The 22,522-nt window shown below is 33.8% G+C and overlaps 1 protein-coding gene across 2 annotated transcripts in view; it reads right to left on the bottom strand.

The window, feature by feature from the left end:
- The window catches only part of Nup98-96 (nuclear pore complex protein Nup98-96), a 164,590-nt gene that overhangs the window by 109,578 nt on the left and 32,490 nt on the right, over positions 1–22,522 (bottom strand). For both annotated transcript variants that reach the window (XM_089249609.1, XM_089249608.1), the window contains exon 10: positions 1,080–1,245. In XM_089249609.1, coding sequence (XP_089105735.1) covers positions 1,080–1,245 — 166 coding nt within the window. The remainder of the gene's footprint in view (positions 1–1,079; positions 1,246–22,522) is intronic.

The following is a 22,522-nucleotide window of genomic DNA, read 5'->3' as shown; positions in this document are numbered from 1 at the left end:
TGACTGCTGACCATCTCTGCACTGAATGAAATGTGAAACACATGAAGACTGCCACGTAACAGTTTTTCTTATCGCCTGTCACACTTTTTTTTCCCTACACGCCCATGCATTTTTGCATGCGCCACATCTTCAGTCATTAATCAGTGGGCTGCCACAACACTGTATCACTTAAGTTGTGTGAGTCTCCCAAACTACTTTACTTCCTCCCATTCAAAGGACAAAACTTTTACTTGGCCAAAAATTCTTTCCGTTTTGCCAGGTTTTTGTCCAAAAATAGAGACTAAATACTCCTTCTATTTTTGCGTCAGACAGTTTCCATCTTAAATAGGTTTCTCATAATGGTAAAACATTTATTATTCAACAAAGTATTTTTCTGTTCCATTCAAGACAGGTTTCATTGCAATTGCCATAATATATTTTTCAAAAAGTTTCCATTGGCCCCAAAAACCAGACGTTTGTTCCATTGATTAGTCAAACTTATGCTGGTTGTTTGACAAATTTTTTACTTTCCTCGTCTGAATTTCTTTGTGATTCTATGCATTGGTAAATATCTATGCATGTCACACTATTTTGGGAAAGAAAACTGAAGACTACAGACTATTCCAGGTAAATTCTTAGGGAATAATTTTCCCCTAAATAATGTTTTTCTCACCTCAAGTCAAAATTTATTAGATATAAGAACTTTTTGAGAGTGCAGCAAATAGAATAGAAATTTGTGAACTTCCTGGAAAATCTGGGAGACTTGGCATCCATGAATAGACCTTTTCTGTAGGGTCCTGTTTTTATGAAAATATTGTTTATTATTGTGAAAATGATCAATAAAGCTATGGAAAGTAAATAATTATGTGGGAAGAAAAATAATCTAGTTAATTTTATACAAAAAAAATGAAATTTCATATTCACGGTTTCATTAATTTGTATTTTGTGAAGGGTGTTTTTCAGATTTGAAGTTTTGTGAAGGGAAAAATCCAAATTTTGGCTGGACAGCCCCTCTGATGTAGCAAAAAAAATTGACAAACATGCATGTACTGAATGCAGATGCAAAGAAAAGTTTAATGAATATAAATTGTTCAAGTTACCAAATCCAGTGCCAGTACCAAATGCTGTGGTTCCTGTACCAAATGCTGGAGTAGCCGCCTTCTGCCCAAATAAGCCTCCAGTAGTTGTATTACCAAAGCTGAAAGTATTTGTTGTAGTTGTTGCAGTCGAACCAAAACCTGTAGGCTTGGTTCCAAAAAGACCAGTCTGAAAATAACAGAAAATGAAAGCAATTAAAGCAAAAATGCATGTTTGCACAATCCGTGAAGGCTGTAAATTTTTTTTATTCTGCACGCACAGCTGACACACAAGTACTCAATCGAAGTGCACTTTCAGGCCACTGCCCTGATATACAAGATACCTACTTCTCCCAGACAGCAAATCAGTGTAGTTATTGTTATGTGTAGATCAATACTCTCTTTTAGTAGTATTTTTTTTTGTATAGACCAACGCTTTAAGTAGGTTAGATTGAACCACATTTTGCCTGTGGACTTCTAAGATGTATCGTACTAATCTGAATTTTTGCACGCTGATCATTCATATACCTCCAAGTGTTACATTACATCCAAGTATTACTTTTCAAAGTGTTGCTTTATTTGGTAATTAAAGTTCAGGGAACCTGAAGAATTTTTGGGAACATTATTATTTTTTTTTTCAAACATACATTATTTGATCTATAATATCAAATATTTATAGATCAAATAATGTATGATTACATGGCAATAAGATTTATAGATCATTTGATCTATAAATCAACATTAGCATTCTGAAAAATATGAACTACACAGTGCCCTTTATCTGTGGCATACAGAATTATAGCCCATGTCTATTTTCATCAATATTGGGATGACTATTAATTTGCAATGCTTTCATTATACCACACATATAGGTATAGGACACTAAGTCTTATTTCTATAAATAACAGATATATTCACTTCATAAAACAAGAGCTACACAGAAACCTATTCTAATAAAAATATCTTCAAACGGCTCTCCTGTAAAATTTGTTTTGGCACATTGTCGTTTACCTCCAATGTACAAAATTAAAAATACATATATCTGTTTCAAAAAATTACAACACCCCAGAAATTCACAAGAGCAGTTCATAAAATGCCCTAATTGGAAAGAACCGAATCAACAGTGCAGTAATAATTTGCATTTACATTTTTACCAGGGTTCTTCTTGAGCATATCAGTGGCAAAAAATTTAGTATAGTAGATTGAATGCCTTCTAAAATGCTAAATTACTTTTTCTTTCATTAAAAAAAAAAATAAAACATATCTGAATCAAAACGGATTACATGGATATTTTAATGCAAATTTACATCAACACTTGATCGAATAAGTGTTGTCTTTCCTGGTTATGTATATATACCTAGAATAGGTAAATCTTCGCATTATGGGTATAAAAATTAGATATTTCAACAAACACAAAATTACATGTATATTTGCATGGACAGTACGAGACATCACTTGCTGATATCATACGAATGCATTCTACTGTAGCGATCTTCTGCCTTAACCATAGATTTTCCTACCTACCAACTTTGGAGAATGAGGATTCAGGAAGTTTTTTATGGCATTCCAAATTCTGTACAAAAGTAAATATAAAAGGGATCTTTTGAAAACATCAATGATTTTTCAGTAGTAAATAAAAAAAATCAGAATTTTTTTCTGTTGCAAAAATGTGACACCACGCAAGCCATCACCAACCATGGCTTAGTAGGTTAAATTGCCCATCATTATTACACTCAAAACATCAAAGCTCGTCAACCAAAAAATATCCATCAGGCCCAAAACGAAACAGATTCTACAGGCATATGGTTGAAGCATATACACGTGATCATGCCAATTTTGGATGTCAAAAGGCTAATCGGCAAATTTTGTTTTCTGCAAAAGTGAAATTATATTTTTTGTGATTTGACGCAATGGCAACAATTTACACAAAGCTTGTGATGTCATTTATGCATCAAAAACTAAAAAGTCTTTTCTTTTTTTTTTTGGAAATTCTTTGAGAATAGATTTTTTTACAAGCACTGGTGAAACTTGGGAGATATAAGCATTTTTCGCGGAGTCCTGAAGATTTATTAAAAATTTTGGAGACTTTTGGCATCTATGGATTTTTTGCATCAAGATATTGAATTGATAAGTATCTGGCACCATAAATTCTATCATTGCTATTGTATAGTCGATAGCTGGTTTGCAATTGACCAGCTTTTTTTTTAAGCTAGACTCCACAATCTCTTGATACGATCATCAAGTACAATCATCAGATATCACAAAACCACTAAAGCAGGGCTGGTCCTAGAAATTCTGCCACCTGAGGCGAATAATATTTTACCACCCTTAAGATACAGCTGCCTGAAAAGAGTTTTCTTTCTTCACCTCTGTTACCTTGATACAGTGGTTGACCACAAGTCATTGTTTGGTGCAGCATAACCTTGATGGTCGTTGCACCTATAAAAAACAAACTCCAATTTTCGAGTGGCAACAGCGAACGCCGTAGGTTGTGTTTACTTGTCGCTCCGTAACTTTTCTTAATTTTTAGTAATTTTCTCGAAGTTTGGTGGCTAATTTTTTTATTAATAGGTTCAAGTAATTGTTGATGATTTAATTTATGTAAGTGTTTAAGCTCCTGTCATCTAATTACATCGTTTAATCATGCCGAAGTGTGACACGTGCTCGGATTCAGTTGAGGTTTCCGATTCACTCAAATGTAGCGGGTGCCAACGAAGTTTCCATTTCACGTGTGGCGGATTCAGCGGTAAGGATGCACGTAAACTGTCACAGGATAAACAGAGGAAATGGACTTGTGTAGCGTGTACGTCCTCTCTCAGGGATACTTTTGCTGGCGGTAGTGATTGCCCGAATATTTCGGATTTCTTGGAGAGGATTGTGCAACAAAACACCGATCTCAAGGACTTCGTAACCAACAAGTTGGAAGAATTTAAGCAAGTGATCGATTTCAATAATGCTGTCATGAAAGACCTGAAGGACTCTATAATTCAGCTACAGAACAAAAATGAGGAATTGCAATCAAGGAATGAGACTCTCGCAACTGAAAATATAGAGATCAAATCCGAAATGAGGAAACTGCAATATGACATCACTGAGTTGAAGCAATATTCAAGGCGTACTAACATGGAGGTTACTAATGTCCCGGAATCAGAAAATGAGAATCTGTCCCAGATCTTATCTAAGATCGAAGATTTGGCTGAATGTGAAATGATCAACAGTATAATGGTCGCTCACCGTGTGCCTAGTATGAATAAAGACAAACCTAAACCGATTATCGTTCAATTCTCGTCTAAGCTGGTGCGTGATCAGGTGTTGAAGAAACTGAAAGATAAAAAAGTAAGTGCGTCACAAATCAATTCCCGATTCTCTACTATCCCGGTATATTTCAATGAACATTTAACTCCTGAGCTGAAGAAGTTGTTTTTCCATGTACGAAAATTTAAAGCTGAGCATGACTATAAGTTTGGTTGGGTACGTGACGGCAAAATTTTTTTGCGAAAGAATGAATCATCCAGAGTCATACGAATAAACTCTGAAAAGGATTTATCTTCGATTTCTTAACTGATATAATAACTGAACCTGATTATGATTGTAAAATTATTACAGGTCTGGATGATATAAGTGCATTTTTTACGTCTTTACCAACCAAGTATAGTTTAAATATATTTCATACAAATATTCAGAGTTTGCGAGCTAACTATGATAATTTTTTAGCAGAATTTTCAGGTTGTTTGAACAAAATATCTTTATTAATTTTTTCTGAAATTTGGATTTATAGTAATGAAGTGAACTTGTATAATAAGTTGGATAATTTCAACTCGTTTTTCTGTTGCAGAGAAAATAGCAGGTCGGGGGGAATCGCAGTCTTTGTACGGAAAAATCTTATTTTTAATCAGATTGATATTCATTTCACTACGGCTGAATGTATCCTATTATTCAGTAGGGAATTTAATATTGCACTCTTATCTATCTATCGTTCTCACCAATTCACAATAGCTGAATTTAATAATGAGCTCCAATCTGCTTTATCCAACCTTAATTTCGATAATATTATAATTATAGGGGATTTAAATATAGACATTTTCACAAACAGTATTGACGTCCTTGATTACCTGAACTGTCTAAGCCAATATGGTTTTAAGTGTCTGATAAATAAGCCTACTAGAGTGAGAGATACATCCACTTGCATCGATCATATTTTTTTTAAATCACAAAATAACCCATCCACTATTTCTTCTGGAATAATTATTAATAATCTAACTGATCATTTTCCCATAGTTATGAAACTGAGCCATAATACAGTTCCAAGCTCAAAAATTTCTGATTGTAGGTATTTTACAGTAATCGACAAAAATATGCTTTCTAATTTTCTTAATAGTTATAAATACAATTGGAGGGATAATGTTGATATCGATACGCAATATAAAACTTTTGCATTTGCATTGAATTCTATTAAAAATAATTTCAAATATCGCACTAGGAGAACGCATAAATTTAATAATAATTGGATGACAAACGAATTGTTACGTATGGTTCGTAGAAAAGAAAAACTGTATAAAAAAATGCGGAAATATCCATTTGATAGAATCTACAGAACAGCGTATCAATGCACAGCCAATGAGCTTAAAATCCGTATTAAATTAGTTAAAAATGAATATTACAAGCAACAGTTTATGAAATGCGATACTAATAAAAAGAAATGGGAATTTATTAACAGTATTGTGGATAAACAAAATAAAGCTATTGTGTTGCCAGATTCTACTGATACTCTAGAACTTGCAAATCAATTCAACACCCACTTTGATCATATAAGCCACAATACGTCTTTATTTGGTAACAATGATGATTTTAAAAAATACCTTGCGCCTACCATAAATTCCTTTGCCTTTTTTGATGTAGTCGATCTTGAGGTACATAGCACTTTAAATTCTTTTTCTAAAACTAATTCGTATGATTACGATGGAATTAATATTTACTTGATTAAAGAGTTTGCTGCAAATAATGTCGCATTCATCACAAAGTTCATAAATACCTCATTTCAACTTACTGTATTTCCTGAGTCACTGAAACGAGCCACTATCACTCCTGTTTTTAAAGCTGGCGATAATAATTCTCTGCTGAATTATAGGCCTATCTCAATTGTACCGATTTTTTCTAAACTTATTGAAAAAATTCTTTCAATTAGAATATATAATTTTTTGTATTCTGTGAATTTTTTTGCTAAAAACCAATTTGGTTTTCTAAAGGGACGAGGTGCTGAAAATGCCCTTTTGGCCTTTTCGAAATTTATTTATAATGGCATTGACAAGAACAAATTTACTGTTGCAATATTTTTAGATATTTCAAAGGCTTTTGACAATGTGAACCATTATATTCTCATTCAAAAACTTAATTCAGCTGGTATTCGGGGTCATATTTTAAATTGGTTCACTTCATATTTATATAATAGAGAACAAAGAGTCAAAATACAGGATAATTTCAGTAATTACGTCCATATAAATAGAGGAGTCCCACAAGGATCTATATTAGGTCCTTTACTTTTTCTGATTTTCATTAATGATCTTTGTAATTTAGAATTTGACGGTTCCATGATCACTTATGCCGATGATTCTGTTTTAATGTATTCGTGTGATGATCTTGACAGACTTAAGAATCATATTAACCACGATCTAATATTAATTCAAAAATGGTTCTATGCTAATGATTTAAAATTAAATTTACAGAAGACAAAATACGTTAATTTCAATCTTATGCAATCTGATTTACATCTTAATCTAAAATTTCATACCCTCGCTTGTGATTTTCAACCTCATTGTCATTGCGATGCAATTCAAGAAGTAAATAGTATTAAATACTTGGGTTTAAATGTAGACAGCAATTTAAAATGGAAATCTCATGTTCATGAACTACTTAAAAAACTCCGTTTTGTTTTATATAATTTTTATTATATAAGTAAGAAAGTTTCCGCTAATTTCTTAAAAGACCTTTACTATGCTTGGTGTTATTCACTTATAAATTATGGTGTAATTATATGGGGTGGTGATTATAAAACTAATTTATTGCCTTTATTTTCAATACAAAAAAGAGTTTTCAAAACTTTGAATCGGGGTCAGCCTCATTCCTCTACAATTTTTAGAAATCTTAATCTACTTCCTTTACGCCATAATGCTATTTTTCGTATTATTCTGTTCTTAAACCGTAATAAAGGCTTATGCAGTTTAAAAGATAATGTTTCCGAGCGTAGACCTCATATGATTTACCGTATTCCTACTTTTAGGAAAGAAATTTTTCGTAAACATTTTTATTATTTAGCTCCGAAATTATATAATTCACTACCGCTAGAAATACAAAATATACCCACACACGCGGCATTTAAAAAATCATTATTCAAATTATTAATTTCAATAGACGATGTAGACTCTTATTTTGACCTTTAGGAGGAGCAATAAAATTTATTCAATTTAGCTTTGCCACTTTAATTATGCATATTTTTTCAATAAAAAAAAATTTGTTCTTGTTTGTGTTTGTCTATGTATGTGCGAGTTTCATTTTTTTCCTCATATATTTTTTTATCTATAATGTTTTGTTTTATTTTACATTTCTCGCCATGCATTAAGAACTTTGTCTTTTTTTGTGTTGTGTACGTTTTTTCGTTCTTGATTTTTTTTTTTTTATCTTTACGTATTTTTTTATTTGACAGTGATAATTTTGTCTCTTTTATGTTGTATATCTGTCTCTTTTCTTTTTTTTTAATGTTTCTGTTCATGTCGTATATTTTTAGATATTTTATTCATTATTTATGTAAATTTTCAATCATCCGTACAGGCATCACAGCCTCTGGATGATAAATATGTTTTGTTTTGTTTAAACTAATCTAAATCTCTGTATGTTGTAAATGAATAAATTGATTTGATTGATTTGATTTGAATTCAATCCAATCGAAAAAAAATCAACAAATCGTTCTCCAAAAACACTCTCTAGCCTTTGCTATTGCGATTCGACAGCACATTCTATGATCAAAAATGCTTGTTTAGATGTCTTATAACACTTTTCAAAGTTTGTCCCATGAATTTAGAATCACCACGTATTTCGTGTGAGAAAAAAAATCGATGAACTAGAACCGCTTACGCCACCTATCAAATAAAACTTACAATTCTTAGAAATTAGTAACCAGATTTTCATTAATGTGCAATATAAAAAAAACAATATGATATTAGTTAAATTATCAAGTTTGCCACAAAATTTTAACAGTTATTATTTGTGATTGGTAAAACATTATTAATCAGTATACCTCCATCCAGAGAAATTTTTTCACTCATTGATCTATTTATTGGTTCCATCAGCTGAAGACTTTGAAGATGGAAAACGCAAAATAGAGCAAGAATTTGGCAATGTCAATAAAGACATCATTGATACTTCTGTGGTTTTGGGATATGATGATAGTACTTGATGATCTTATCAAAAGATTGTGGAGTTATGTTTAAAGACATACATGTTTTTTAAGAATGGCGCTCCTTTAGACCACTTTCAAAAGATGAGTACAAAATGAGTAAATTACAAGATCTGATGTAAATAAGTCAAGATGAATGGGATGGTTTTACTACGTTGCCATCCCTTTTTTAAAGGGAATTATTTACGTTTTACTGTTCAATACCAGTGTATTTGTTTTTAAAAAATAAAGCACTTTCATTTTTAGCTCTTTACAGAGTATTGTAAATATTGTTTAAGCCCCTGCATGTTCTAAAAATACAGAAGACAACAATGCTATTGGGTAGCATCAGTCACAAAACCTACAATAGGTCTATGTAACCAACTCCTTTGTTATGCAAACTGTTGTTTCACCTACTAATAAAATATGCACCATAATTTTGAATGATGAATGCTAGCTACTGTCCAAGACCATGAAAAAATAAATTTTTTTTTACATACAGCCCCAAATAACCTTGAAAACGATACAGCTTTGGCAGAATCATTAACTGTAATCTATAACATTTTTAATACTTCGCAATGTATCAATGATTCCCTCCTCAATTAAAACCAATTACACGAATTTTGTTGACAGGATTTGGTAGGTAAAGGACATTTTACCGAAAGGTAGAAAAAGTAGGACAAGTGGAAGTCTGGATAAAAATATTCATGTAATAATCCAAGTCTGTTTTAATTCGGATGTTCTAATTTTTTTAACAACTTAGCAATTCTTTGCAACAAATTAGGAAAAACTAATTCGGCACTTTAGGAGGTATTCAATCTACTTTATTCAGTTTTTTTGCCACTGATATGCTCAAGAAAAACCCCTTAGAAGATGAAAATGCAAATTACAACTGAACTGTTAATTTGGGCTCTCTAGCTTCAGCATTTCATGAATTGCTCTAGTAAATTTGAGATAGTTCAATTTTTTTAATCAAAATGCATATATATAAAGAAATAACATCCACTTTTTAACCTTTAAGTTATTAGTATTAAATATATATACAGCAGAACCTCTTTATTCGAACATCAATTTTCCGAACAACTCAGTCAATCGCACCTTTTCAACCTAACTCATTTTCAGTTTTCTATAGTCAATGATGGCCAACAGTTGGTTATTTTCTTGGAACTTGAATCCTCTGATCTCCCAACTCAATAGCTTCCTTCTAATGTACAATAATCTACTTCCAAACAATTGTACATACTGTACCTGTGACCTAAAGATGTAAGTATGGCACACATTGGTGTACGCAAAGGAGGGTTTTGAGGTTCTAACCCCTACCTTCAAGCCAAGATTATAGTGTTATTTTGCTGGAAAAATGTAAACCACCACCACCCCCTTCAAAAGGAAAAAAATTTTGAACCCCCCCCCCCCAATCAAGAAAATTCTACGTACGCCCACTTAGTAGGGGTGTCCGGGTATAGTTTATGTAGTTATGAACGATTGGTAAGCAAAAAAAAACATGAATAGGAGCAGATTTAACTGTTATTTTTTTCCGTCTCACAAATTCTTCTAATCCTGTGGGAGTGCACCTTCTTGGCGACGAAAATGTATTTATCACGGTTTTGCCAGAGGTAAGAGGGTGTGATTTGTTGCCGAATATCAATTTATTCTTTGCCATTATCGAATTAGTTTTGAAATACATTTACCAAACTTTTCATTTTTCCGAACACCCTTTGGTCCCGATGTGTTCGGATAATCGAGGTTCTACTGTACCTAAAATTGGTTTCCTGTGTGTGTGTGTGTGTCTGTCTGTTCTCTATACAAATCTACAATTTTAAACCAATTGCCACTAAATCTTGCTTACATACTAAACAGAACCCAACTTGTGTGAATGATAGGCTATTTTAAAAATTCGTCAGAGCTGGGCAGATATCAAAAATTGGCCAAAAACTGTTAATCAATAATTATTTCGCGAGTCTCAAAAATAATTTTCAGAATGTTTACTTTGGTTACCATGGTTCTCTAATAATGCATTTCACACATGTATATGCCTTTATAATGGTTTGTCACTTTTTTAATCCTGCCAGTTCATGGGGAAATCCCGGACAGCACCAGATGTGGAAACATGAATATTGAATGTAGATATAAAAATGAAATTTAAAAATATGAAACCCTTTTCAAATCTGAGCATTCATTTTTTGGAAATTTCAAAATGTTTTTGCATTTTTGATAGTCAAAAATATATTAAAAACTATATATATATACTAGGGGGGCCACCCCCCCCCCACTTCTCTTCACAACATATCTTGTTTATTTCATCCCACTTCATCAGTGTGCTATGGAAAGAGACGTGTGAAAGAAAGCACCAGCTTACTGAAGAAGCAAATTTTAATAAAAATAATGATAAACAAAAAAAAACAAATGAGATTCATCAAGCACCCCCAGAAACTGGGGCCCGAGATTCAATTCGCTGAATTTTAGTGGGGCCCACACTGGATATATCTCGGGCTACCGATGTGTTGCAAATTTTACAATGTTAAACAACAAAAATCAATGAGATACATCCAGGGACCCTGAATTAGAACCTATCAACATTCCCATGGAGCACTGACCTGGAAGCTTGTCGGGAACACCCTTGTAAGAGGCCACGAAAATTTCATTTTTTTTCAATTTTGCAAAGAATAAAATCCAGGGCCCCACGTCCAGTAGCGGGAACACAATACACAGATTTTTAGTGGGGAATCCAGACTGGATTTATCTCGGTCTTCCGCTGTTGCAAATTGTATAATGTTAAAAAACAAAAAGAATCAGATTCATCTAGAGCCCCAAAATGAAACCTGTAAACATGGGGCCCCCGACTTGGAAGATTGTCGGTCATCCCCCGGTGCGAATGCCATGAAAAATTTTCATTTGTATTTGTTTTACCAATGAATAAAATCCAGGACCACCCACGCAACTACCCGTGACAGAATTCGCAAATTTTTTGGAGCCCCCAGACTGGATATATCTTGTGCTTCCGCTATCGCAAATTTTTCAACGTTAAAGCAGCAAGAAAACAATGAGATTCATCAAGGGCTCCTGGAAATGAAAACTTTTAACTTTCCCATGAAGGTATACGTACAATTCCCCCCCCCCCCCGGGTACCCCGGCACTGTTGTTATATGTATATTATACATACCTCTCGGCATGACCCCCCCCCCCCCACAAGGGCAGGGCTAACAGCAGGACCAGAACGATTCTTACCACTTTTTGATTTTTCACACTATAAATTAACCACAGAGGGGCCCTGAAAAGCTGGTTTGGGGGCTCGCCATCTAAATTCCAGCCTAAGGGCCCTGCTGTAGGATATGGGAGCCTCTCGGTACATGCACATAACATGGTCCCGATGGGTCACAATATATGCTAGAGTTAAATGAATACTTGACCCAAAATTGTAACCGACTTCCGTAACACAAAACGTAACAAATTTCCGTCACAAAAACTTTACCCACTTCCGACACTCGGTTGCTTTGCAACAGGCCCTTTTCGAGTTTGTGATTTTATATTATAGAGTAGATATGTCAGCAAATCTTTATTTTTCAATTCTTTTTTTGGGGAATGACACTCTGCTAAAATTTTTTCCGCCAAGAGGGGAGAGATCGGGGGAGGTGTATATTCCTCTTCACATAAAAAAGTTTTCCAGAATTTTATTTCTCAATTTTATGCAATAAATCACACTTTTCCCCTGTGGCACTTCCTCCTGGAAGCCATTTCCTTGTTCAAAGTGCTGCTCTCTGATGAAAGCCCAAACCGAAAATTCATAAATTCAACATATTTACACAATCCTTCAAGTCAGGGCTTAACTCCCTGAGGTTAAAAATTTCTACAGAGAAAAAAAACAACATCTTTTCATACGCAGCATCTGAAAGGGTTACATTAATAATTCGTGATAGGAAGGATTTTCACAAACACACAAAGAAATAAATAACTCCAAAAATTTTTAAAATGTGGAAATTAGTCAAACCCATGGTTAAAAGACACCTCATTTCACGAAACTCATGTCCTGATCCATATCCCTTTGTAAATAAGAGCTCTTTTTTCTCTCAATAAAGGATAGAAAGTCTGGTTCTACTTGATGAGGTGTCCCTTGATGAGAGGTTTCACTCTATTCTGTATCATTAGAACAGATATGCTCTAAAACTGTTGTCTTCAACCTTTCAGACATGACAAGCCAAATTTTAAAACTTCTCATTTCAATGGGGAAGCCCACGGGCCACAAATTCATGTAATTTAATGACATCTTGATAGAAGGGACCAATTGGACCACGAATTAAACAAAGGCAAAAATAATTGACTTTTTATTCTGAAATTATTTATTTTCTCAATTAAAAGAAAGGGGGCTGAGCCAAAGATGGGCGGAGTATTGAGGGGCCCTCGAGAGAGGACAACCCAAGACCACTCTCTCCCTCTCGTGAGCGGGACTCAAAGAGAGCCGAAGTGGAGGGGGGGGGGCTTTGGGTGCAGGGCACCCCCCCCCCCCTCCCACTTGATGGGCCAGGACCAAATGGCCGGCCCACAATTCCATATATCCAATAAGATACGCAGAGAGACAGAAAAGCGAAAGCAAATTCTGAAATCATTTTTTTCACTAATTCTGAAAAACCTTTTAATTACTGATTCAATTCATCCTGAGATTAATTTTAATTGAAATCACTTTGAATGATTCTGTAATTATTTATTTCGGTGATTTTGAAATTATCTTTCTTCTCAAAATATCTCAAGTAATTTCTTTCAATAATTAAGCAATTACTCTTTTATTGATTGTGAAATCATTTCTATCAGAAAAAATCCCAAATTATTTTTCTCATTCATTTATAAAGTTATTTTGTTCACTAATTCTGGATTATTTGTTTAAAAAATTATTTTTCATTAATTCCAAAATTTACATAATTTTTGTAATTATTTTTTTATTCTAGAATAAATTGTTTTTCAACGTTTTCAACCATTTTCTGAAAATGACCAATGGGCCACAACAAAAAGCTCCAAGGGCCAAATGTGGCCAGTGGGCCATGCATTGAAGACCCTGCCCGCCCTAAAACATCAGCTTCTAAGTTTAAAAATTACAGAGGGTACCTGCAGCTTGAAAAATACAAAAATATCGTATATACTCATATATAAGCCGAACCCCATCCCCTTCCAACTTCAGGACCATCAAAACCACAATAAATTGAAAAATCCGTGCATTTCAGAGAAAAAATTTATATTTTCATGGAAATTCACAATAGAAAATGATTCAAACTTTTTAATCAGTTTCTTCTAAGTCTCCAAGCTCATGGTAATCCATCAGATCATAATGGGGTGCAGCATCTTCGTTTTTATCTTTATCTGGGCTATCATCGCCATTGTCACTTTAAAGAGGATATCATCTTCAGTTCCGTCCATCGCATTGCTGGTGCAACACTTTTTGAAGGATCAGATGATAATTTAGGTGGAAACAGAATTCCGCACCTCGTACCCATTGGCACACTAGACCAGTGTCAAGTTTCTCAAGGCACCACTTTTTTAATAGTTTCTTTATCAGAACTCATCCATTCGATCCGCAAATTCCATAAATAGTCTTTGAGAGGCTTGTTCATGCTCACATGCCAACTTTTGGAATCAAGAAATCCGGAGATTCTCCCGGGGGGAGTACCCCCCTCCGGCACTCAGACTCGATCAAAAAAAATTCACAAAAAACTTTTTTCGAAAACAAATATTTTTTGAATCAATAAAGAAAAAAGTTCCATTCTTCCACACCCGCCCCCCGCAGGCAGGTTCTGCATTGGGTATATGAACTCTTGAAAGCTTTACATAGCTTAAAGTTTTATATTTTATTTCTAAAGACATTTTTAATTAGAGGAAAAACAATTTAAAAACTTCAAAATACACACACAAAGCTGCTGACGAAAAAAATTGTGTTTACGCAAGACTGTTAATAGAATACAATAACGATTATACAAGGGATTTCGGCAACCAAGGTCATGCCTCTGATAAATGATTGCCGATAAACGCTACGTAAGCAAAGTCAAGTCTTTGCCAGTTGCTTAAATGCGATCACCAAGGCTTTTTTTTGTGGATGCTCGATGGAAATGACCATGGCTGTCCTCTATGGGTGTTTTCCCTAACGACGATGGCAGTTATTGACGTCACGACAACGTGAAAGCTCGCGTAAAATCTAATTTTCTGCCAAAATCCGGTGAAATGTTAATAAATCCGGAGAGCAGGAGGAAGGATGAAAAATCCTGAGAGTTGGCAGGTCTGCTCACATGTAAAGGCTGTACAATCAACGTTAGCCACCACCAATCAATAATGTTTTGATTTCTTTGCCACGGCTTTGACATTATCGATTCTGTGGGGTTTAAACATATTCCACACCAATAATGCCAATCTCTCAAACACTGCTAAAAAAAATTACTACTGATTACGGGGGTCGATATTTTCTCATCAAAAACTGACCACCCGCCACCCCCACTTGGGGAAAGAATTTTTCCACAAAAACACTCATACACGAGTATATATACAATAGTTATAAAATTAATTTTTAGTGGTGCTAATAGAATGCACCTGCATACTTTGTAAATGGAAACATTGTTTAAAATGATCAAGCACTGTGTAATTCTTAGCAGAAATAGCGGTGATGGGAATACGGATCTTAGAACAAATTGACTCCAGTTTAATCTGCTCAATGTTTGTGAAACATGACGCCTTGGTTTCAAGATCACTGTTTGCTTTTTTTTTTGTATTATTTTTATTTAGTATTATTTGTGAAGTTTATGTGTGTGGTTTTTCTTCAATGAAAAAAAAAGTATGTGTTCATAGTTGTTTGACAACTTGCACTGCTTTGCTGTGATTAATCAATAAGATTTGAAAAAAATATTTTACTTTCTTTCTTTCCATTGAAATAGTGATTGTGAATTTTAATTGCTTCTCTGAATATTCAGAGGGTATTACTTGTAAATAAAATCTGCGTATCACTGATTAGCCCCTCATGGTCATAGGTGAAGGCGTGATATGGTCATTGCCCTCCAGAGCAGAGAACTGATATCGCACAAATATGGTTGCGCTCAGTTCAATATGTGAATCTCTTCACACACAGTATACAGTAAACTCACCAGTGGTTGTTAACTTGTCTTTCCAGTCCTTGGCAAATTTGAAACAATCAATTTTTTTTCTTTTGTTTTGCTGGTTGTTTTATCTGATATTACTTTAGATTTCATCTGATTCTGCCAGTAGCATGATGAATGAATGGCAAATCTTTCATTTCCAGTCAAGTCGAACCCCTCTGATCTTCATAAAGCATTTCTCCGGATTGGTAGCTTTTCTTATTGCATTCAGAGACAGAGTTTGCTTGAAAAACTCTTTTACTTGATGCTACTACTTCTCTTTAAAACTTGTCTGGATCATATATTCTGTGTGCTCTCAATGTTTTGTCAGAACTTATCTAAATGTTTGGATTCATTATTCAACATTCTTCAACAAATAATTCATTTAATGTGAGATGCTTATAAATATTTGAAATACTAAAATCACTGGGAAGAATTATTTGATAGAGGGGAAAAGTAAAAAATAACAGGATGTGTAATTAAAACAATGATCGATTAATAACAGATTCATTGGAAGAAATATAGATCGAACTAAATACTGAATTTAATAAATATTCGTCAGAAATGGCCTTGCCCATAACATTTCAGTTCACAATAGCTTTGGTTCTAAAACCAGTGGTCAACAACATGGTTCCCGCAATAACTGACTAATTGCTATGAAACAATGATAACTATGTTGAAGTTAATGAAGTATAGTTTTTGACAAATTTGGAACATCTCTACTTGAACCCAAAAAATTTTCTTAATAAAAATACATATTTTTACAAATTTACATTATTTGATTGAGAGCAAAACAATATCAATAAGGCAAGCAAGTGTGAGGAAATTTTTTTCATTTCATTACTATTGATTCAAAGGTTTTGCCCTACTACAATTTCATATATATATGTATATATCAATTCATGAAAACTAATATTTTCCTTCAACATTGATAATAGAAAATATTTTTTTTTGTAAGATTATCTATAAAATTTTATATACTGGTCATAACATATACAGTGAAACCTGTCTACATCAGACACAATATGAGACAAACTTGTCTTGAATAGAATCAAAAAATAGTTCCATTTTGATTAATACTTTAATATGAACTTTCATTAAATGGGGAAAATGGGAACTTGTTTAAAATGGGATATTATGTCTTTTGATGTTCTGCTTCATACAGGTTCCACCAGGGCTGCAACTAGGGGAGAGCAGGTGGACGTGGCGCCTTGGGCGCTGAACTAGAAGGGGCACCAAATTTACTCTTTAACAGCTCCTACATTACATGAGGGCGCTAAAATGTGTGCTTGCCCAGGCTGATAAAGTATCTAGTTGTGGCCCTGGGTTCCACTGTACATACATCACCACCATAAAGCAGAATAAATTGGTCACAAAACAGTGATGCTGCAGAACAATTTCAAGAAAAATGTTTAGGGAAGATGAAAAAAATAAACTTAGAAAAACTTTTCTGTATCTTTGAAGAAAGATACAGGTGCCATGGTGATTGTCAAGGAAGATAACATGCCACAGTGTAACTGGTTACTTGGAAGAATCAAAGAAATCATTCCAGGTCCAGATCAGAAGGTTCACGTTGTGACTGTACGAACTAAAAATAGACTAATCAAACAATCCATAGCAAATTGAGTGACTGGGTCTTCATGTAATTTTTTATCTAGCATTTGTGTTTATCATATTTAATTGGATATATCTTGGTGTTTTCATTTATGTATATAGCTGCATAATTTCATTGCATATGATGCAGATAATGACGTTTTTTTAAGCTTTTCAGAATGGATATTAATTTGAATTGACTGTATGTGTTTGTTGCATTTTGAATTAATTGTAATACGTGTTTGATTACAATAGTAATGTGTTTAGATGTATTTTTCAGTTCCTTTCTATGCCTAGGATAGGATATGCTTACAGAAGATGGGTTCGTTGGGTTCTCAGCTTCCTCGTTGGGCGTTTTGCCTGTTGTGGCGTTGTATTTGTATAAGATACATTTATCTTATAAATGTATTATGACCATTATAGTTATATGCGTGAACTGTGGATAAGAGAGAAACATGCATGTTATGTTATTCATTCATTACACAGTTATATATGCTAATGATTCTTCATAATTACTTTTGCAATATATGTTGTGTACAAGTTTCTATTTCAAGCATTTTTTTTTTTCTTTTATATCGTGTTGAATTGATATTGGTTGTAATTAGCATTACAACACCGGACCGGATGGAAACGCCTAACTTTTTACCTCTTGCTCCTGAAACAAGATGGAGTTGATGTCAACATTCACTTTTCTTTTCCTGTATATTTCTTATTATTATGTCTCTCTCTCTATCTCGGGAGAAATGTGTGTGAGTGTATGTCAACAACACTCAATGTGAGGGTGTGTGTTAATTTTCCCCTGCGTTTCATTGATGCATTATTGAACCACCCTTCTTACAGAATTAAATGTTAAGTTTAAAAATAGCGTGTTTTTGAATTCATGGTAGTGACCAGAACTGTTTGACATATTTTAGCAGTTTTTCTCTTTAAAATTATCCACCACTGCGTAAATTAGACCAGGGTTGGGTTTTTGACGTCAAATACAAATACAACGCCACAACGGACCAAAATTATCATTATGACCATTAATTAATTAATATCCATTCTGAAAAGCTTAAAAAAACCTCATTATCTATATCATATGCAATGAAATTATGCAGCTAAAATACACAAATGAAAACACTAAGATATATCCAATTAAATATGATAAGCACATATGTATTTATGCTGCATAATTTCATTGCATATGATACAGATAATGACGTTTTTTCTAAGCTTTTCAGAATGGATATTAATTTGAATTGACTGTACATGTTTGTTGCATTTTGAATTAATTGAAATACGTGTTTGATTACAGCAGTAATGTGTTTAGATGTATTTTTCAGTTCCTTGCCCAACGAGGTGGCTGAGAAAAAGATGCCCATAACAAATATGGATGTCATATATTTTAAAAATACAGCAACCCAATTAAAAACTCAATCACAAAAATTAGAAACAATACATACACATGATGGTGAAAAAACACATGACAAAAAACTGGTTTAAACTGTAAAAAACCAAAATGAATGCTTTGGGATGTTTTTGAATGCAGGGATGGGATTGCTGTTGACTCTTTTCAGAGCAGTTTTGGAGCAGTAAATTTAGTGTTTCAGAGCAGCAATCTGTGAATTCAGAGCAGTGCACAGAATCATTATTACCTTTGTGAAAAATGAAAATTTTTTGAACCGAGATAATCAGATTATTATATTTTGAACATTTTAACCAGTTATAGAGTTCTGGCATCTAAAATTAGTTTTATATGTTTGATAAAACTTGCATCGACTTGTAGGGATGTAAAAATTAGTCATAATTCAAGTTGGGCGTAAGAAGAAAAAGTAAAAGTTTATAAATCAAACAAATAAGCATACATTAAAAAAAAAACTTCATGACATTTTGTTGACTCTTGACTGTTTTCCTCCAATTTCTCAAGAACACTACACATTTTTTCTTTCTGTGTTTTCAGATGAACTTGCCCACTTTCGATGTCTACAAAGTTTTTTCTCTTATCCCCACTTTTATCATTTTCTTTGCAGTGTTCAGCATAGGTTTTGATGATGACTGAATTTCCAACTCCCTTTTTTCTGCTTTTAGTCTTTGATTCTCATCTGGTCGTGGAACTTTCTTATCAAAAGTTTTTTGGTGCTGAAGTCTGTCTTGGTACATCTGATGCAAGCCGCAAACAGCTTTCAGAAGATTGGCATCGACATCAATATTTTTAGCATTTTGAGAATGCTGTATAAAAGATTTTATTCACCTAATGCCATTGATACTTTTAATCGAAAGATTTGATTTATGTTGCAGGAAAAGTTTGTTTACACTAAAGCCTCTCTCGCAGTCTGCATTTCCATGTGGGCAAGACATAATAAGGCTTTGATGAGCACAGGCAAAATTTTGAACTTTGCACTTCCATCCAAGTTTTTCAGATCAAATATAGATCTCCAATACTTATCTAACCTTTGATAACTCACCTGTATATCTTCCCACTGCAGAGAAATCCATAAATCCAAGAGAACAGGGGTATCTGAAGGACAAACTTGTGGTAACTTTGAAACAATGTACTTAATACATAATAATGAAGAGTTTTCCAGTCAGAAAAGGGGATGCAAGCACTTTATTTTTTCCAGCATGGTGTTCTCAAAAGGTAAAACTTTGAGCAAGTGCTTGATGATCTAGCACCAGTGCAAGTGATCTAGCACCTCATAGAAATGTTTTCTTGAGAACATCACCCAGCTCAGCAAGACTGGATTCTGTTTCAGCACCAACAACCATATTTGTCCTCCAGCTCTCACTGCTTTCTATAGCTACATTCTGGAGCTCAGCAATTCTAACATTCTGATATGTTCAGATTTCAGGAAACACGCCATAATTTTTCTAACAAGAGCTTCTAGCTCGTCATACAGAATACATGTAAGAGGGGCTCCTCTTTTTGAAATAATGTCTCAGAAAGCCATTGAAATGTTCCGATGCTTCTTTCAGAAACAAAGCTTTCACTGAAACACTTTTATCTGAAAGGACTTCCTGGATTTGATTATGTCGAGATGAGTCTCATCTGGACTCCAGTCCTTACTTCTGAATCAATGCTGAATTATCTCTTTCATTAATTCTGGAATTTTCCTTCATTAATTCTGGAATTATTTCCTTTCTTAATTATTTCTTTCATTAATGCTGGAATTTTCTTTCATTAATTCCAGAATTATCTTCCAGTATTTCCAGAATTATCCTTCATTAATGTTGTAATTATCACTTTCATTTACTTTGGAACTGAAATTGTCTATTTCATTAATTCTAGACTTTTTCTTTCATTAATTCTGGAATTGTCTTTTATTAATGCTAAAATTAGCGCTTTCATTAATTTTTGGAATTTTATTAATGCTGTAGATTTATCTTCCATTAATATTGAAATCATCTCTTTCATTAATACTGAAATTATTTCATTAAAACTAAAAATCTCTCATTAATTTTGGAATGATCTCATCTATGCTGAAATTAATTCCTTCATTTATTGTTTTAAACTCTGATTTATGCCATAAGAAAATAACAGGGGATTGTGTGTGTTTTCGCCGAGTAACGTGATCTTCTGGCGAATGATGATGCGGACGATGTTCTCAGGATTGCCAAAGCGAAGACCGTGGACGTCATACTCTCTCCAGCTCGATGGTGCAAACATAGTGCGTCCGTATTTCAGATTCCGAAAACCAGCGTCGTCTCCAATTGGTTAAAAACTCGAACTTCTTTTTAGCTTGAAATTCGGTTTTTTAATCAATCGGAGATGACGCGGGTTTTCGGAATCTGAAATACCGACGCACTACGTTCACAGCCAAATGCAGGAAACCTTGGCAGAACCAGTATCTTGATGAGAATTCTACAAAAAAAAAACCGGAACATGCACAATTTCTGTAAGTTACAGTAGCAATGTCGAAGTTGACGTCATCGAAAGCAAAAGTTTGACGAGGGAAATTTCAGAAAACCCCAATTGGCGCAGAAGCGCCGAATTTTCTCGGAAAATCAACGTTATGGCGCAGTATGTAGCAGGAAATTGCTAATGGCGCAGCAATCCCATCCCTGTTAGTTTAATGAAAAATTTTGATTTTTGGAGATGGGTCCTTTTTAAATTTGCAATTCGATTGAAATAGCCAAAGATTAATTTGAAGCACTCTATAATGTTTTACCTGAAATAATTCTGAATACACAGGCTAATGAGATGAAGGATAATATAAGAATTTATAAAGCCTATTTGGTTGACTAATTAATTGAGAATTGGAAATCTTTCTGTAAGGACTCAAAAAATATGTGAAGTATTAAATTATAAAAAGTTTGGCAAATTGTAAAAGTTAAGTTTTCGTGACTATTCATAAAATGTTTTTAAAAACACTATTACAATCCAACATTGGGGAGATTATTCATAAAACCGGCATTACACTATAAAAGTTTGATAAAAATTCTTTCATAAAACTTGAAAATGTAGCCAAATAAATACATCTGTTACATTCCAGTGAACTTGAAAAATAGTTAAGTTTTATAAACAAACTTTTATGAAACTTTTATAGTGAAATGCCAGCCTAAAACTTCAGATATCACAGATTATTCAGATTAAATGAGATAATTTTTTTTTCCAAGATTAGAAATTGGCAAATCTCAGACACCAGGTTACCATAACTAAAAAATCTGCACCAAAAACTCTCTATGTGATTACTAAAAGATAGACTGAGGATAACTAGACCTATTTGATACCAAATACTTCATAGTCAACGTCTGTAAGAGATAGCTGGCTATAAACAATCACTAAGTGATCCACCTAGCCTATAATTGCTCATTCATTGGTTGTACCAAATAGTAGACAAAAAGGGAACACAACGTAGGAAAGAATGATTTTATTCTATTGTCTATAGTGCAGTTTCATTGTTTGGTAATATAAAACAAGCCAGTAAGTTCTTCCTCAAACCAGGAATACATCTTTTGTTTTGTTTTTTCCCCCTTCCTATCCTACATTTTCTTCTTTTTGGTAGCCACCAGTTTCGGTCGTCCATTTTTATGAACTGCTGACTAAAAAGAAGAAAGCAGTAAAAAAGTGCAAACCATGCTGTGGTCGGTTTCAATTAAAATGGACCATATCTGCAAATCATAAAGAACAAAAATATTGACTGCCATTATGATTCCTAACTGGCAATGCAACTAGCATGACTCGTGCTCTGAGAGGTTACTTAAAACACACACACATATTACAAATATGCATTTCCAAATCAAGTTCACCATCCTATATGATAGTTTCTATGAAGCTATCATGGAACAAAACTCATCAGGCAACATTCTGCTTTCTGATATCCTCATGTCAATAGTAGCCACAGATAGATTTATTGTGGATA

Source organism: Pholcus phalangioides, unplaced genomic scaffold, assembly GCF_987345545.1.
Source record: "Pholcus phalangioides strain wild (caught in Gottingen) unplaced genomic scaffold, Ppha-v1.0 ptg000022l_1, whole genome shotgun sequence".
In the NCBI taxonomy this organism is placed as follows: Eukaryota; Metazoa; Arthropoda; class Arachnida; order Araneae; family Pholcidae; genus Pholcus; species Pholcus phalangioides.
This window is presented reverse-complemented; position numbering and strand designations above follow the sequence as displayed.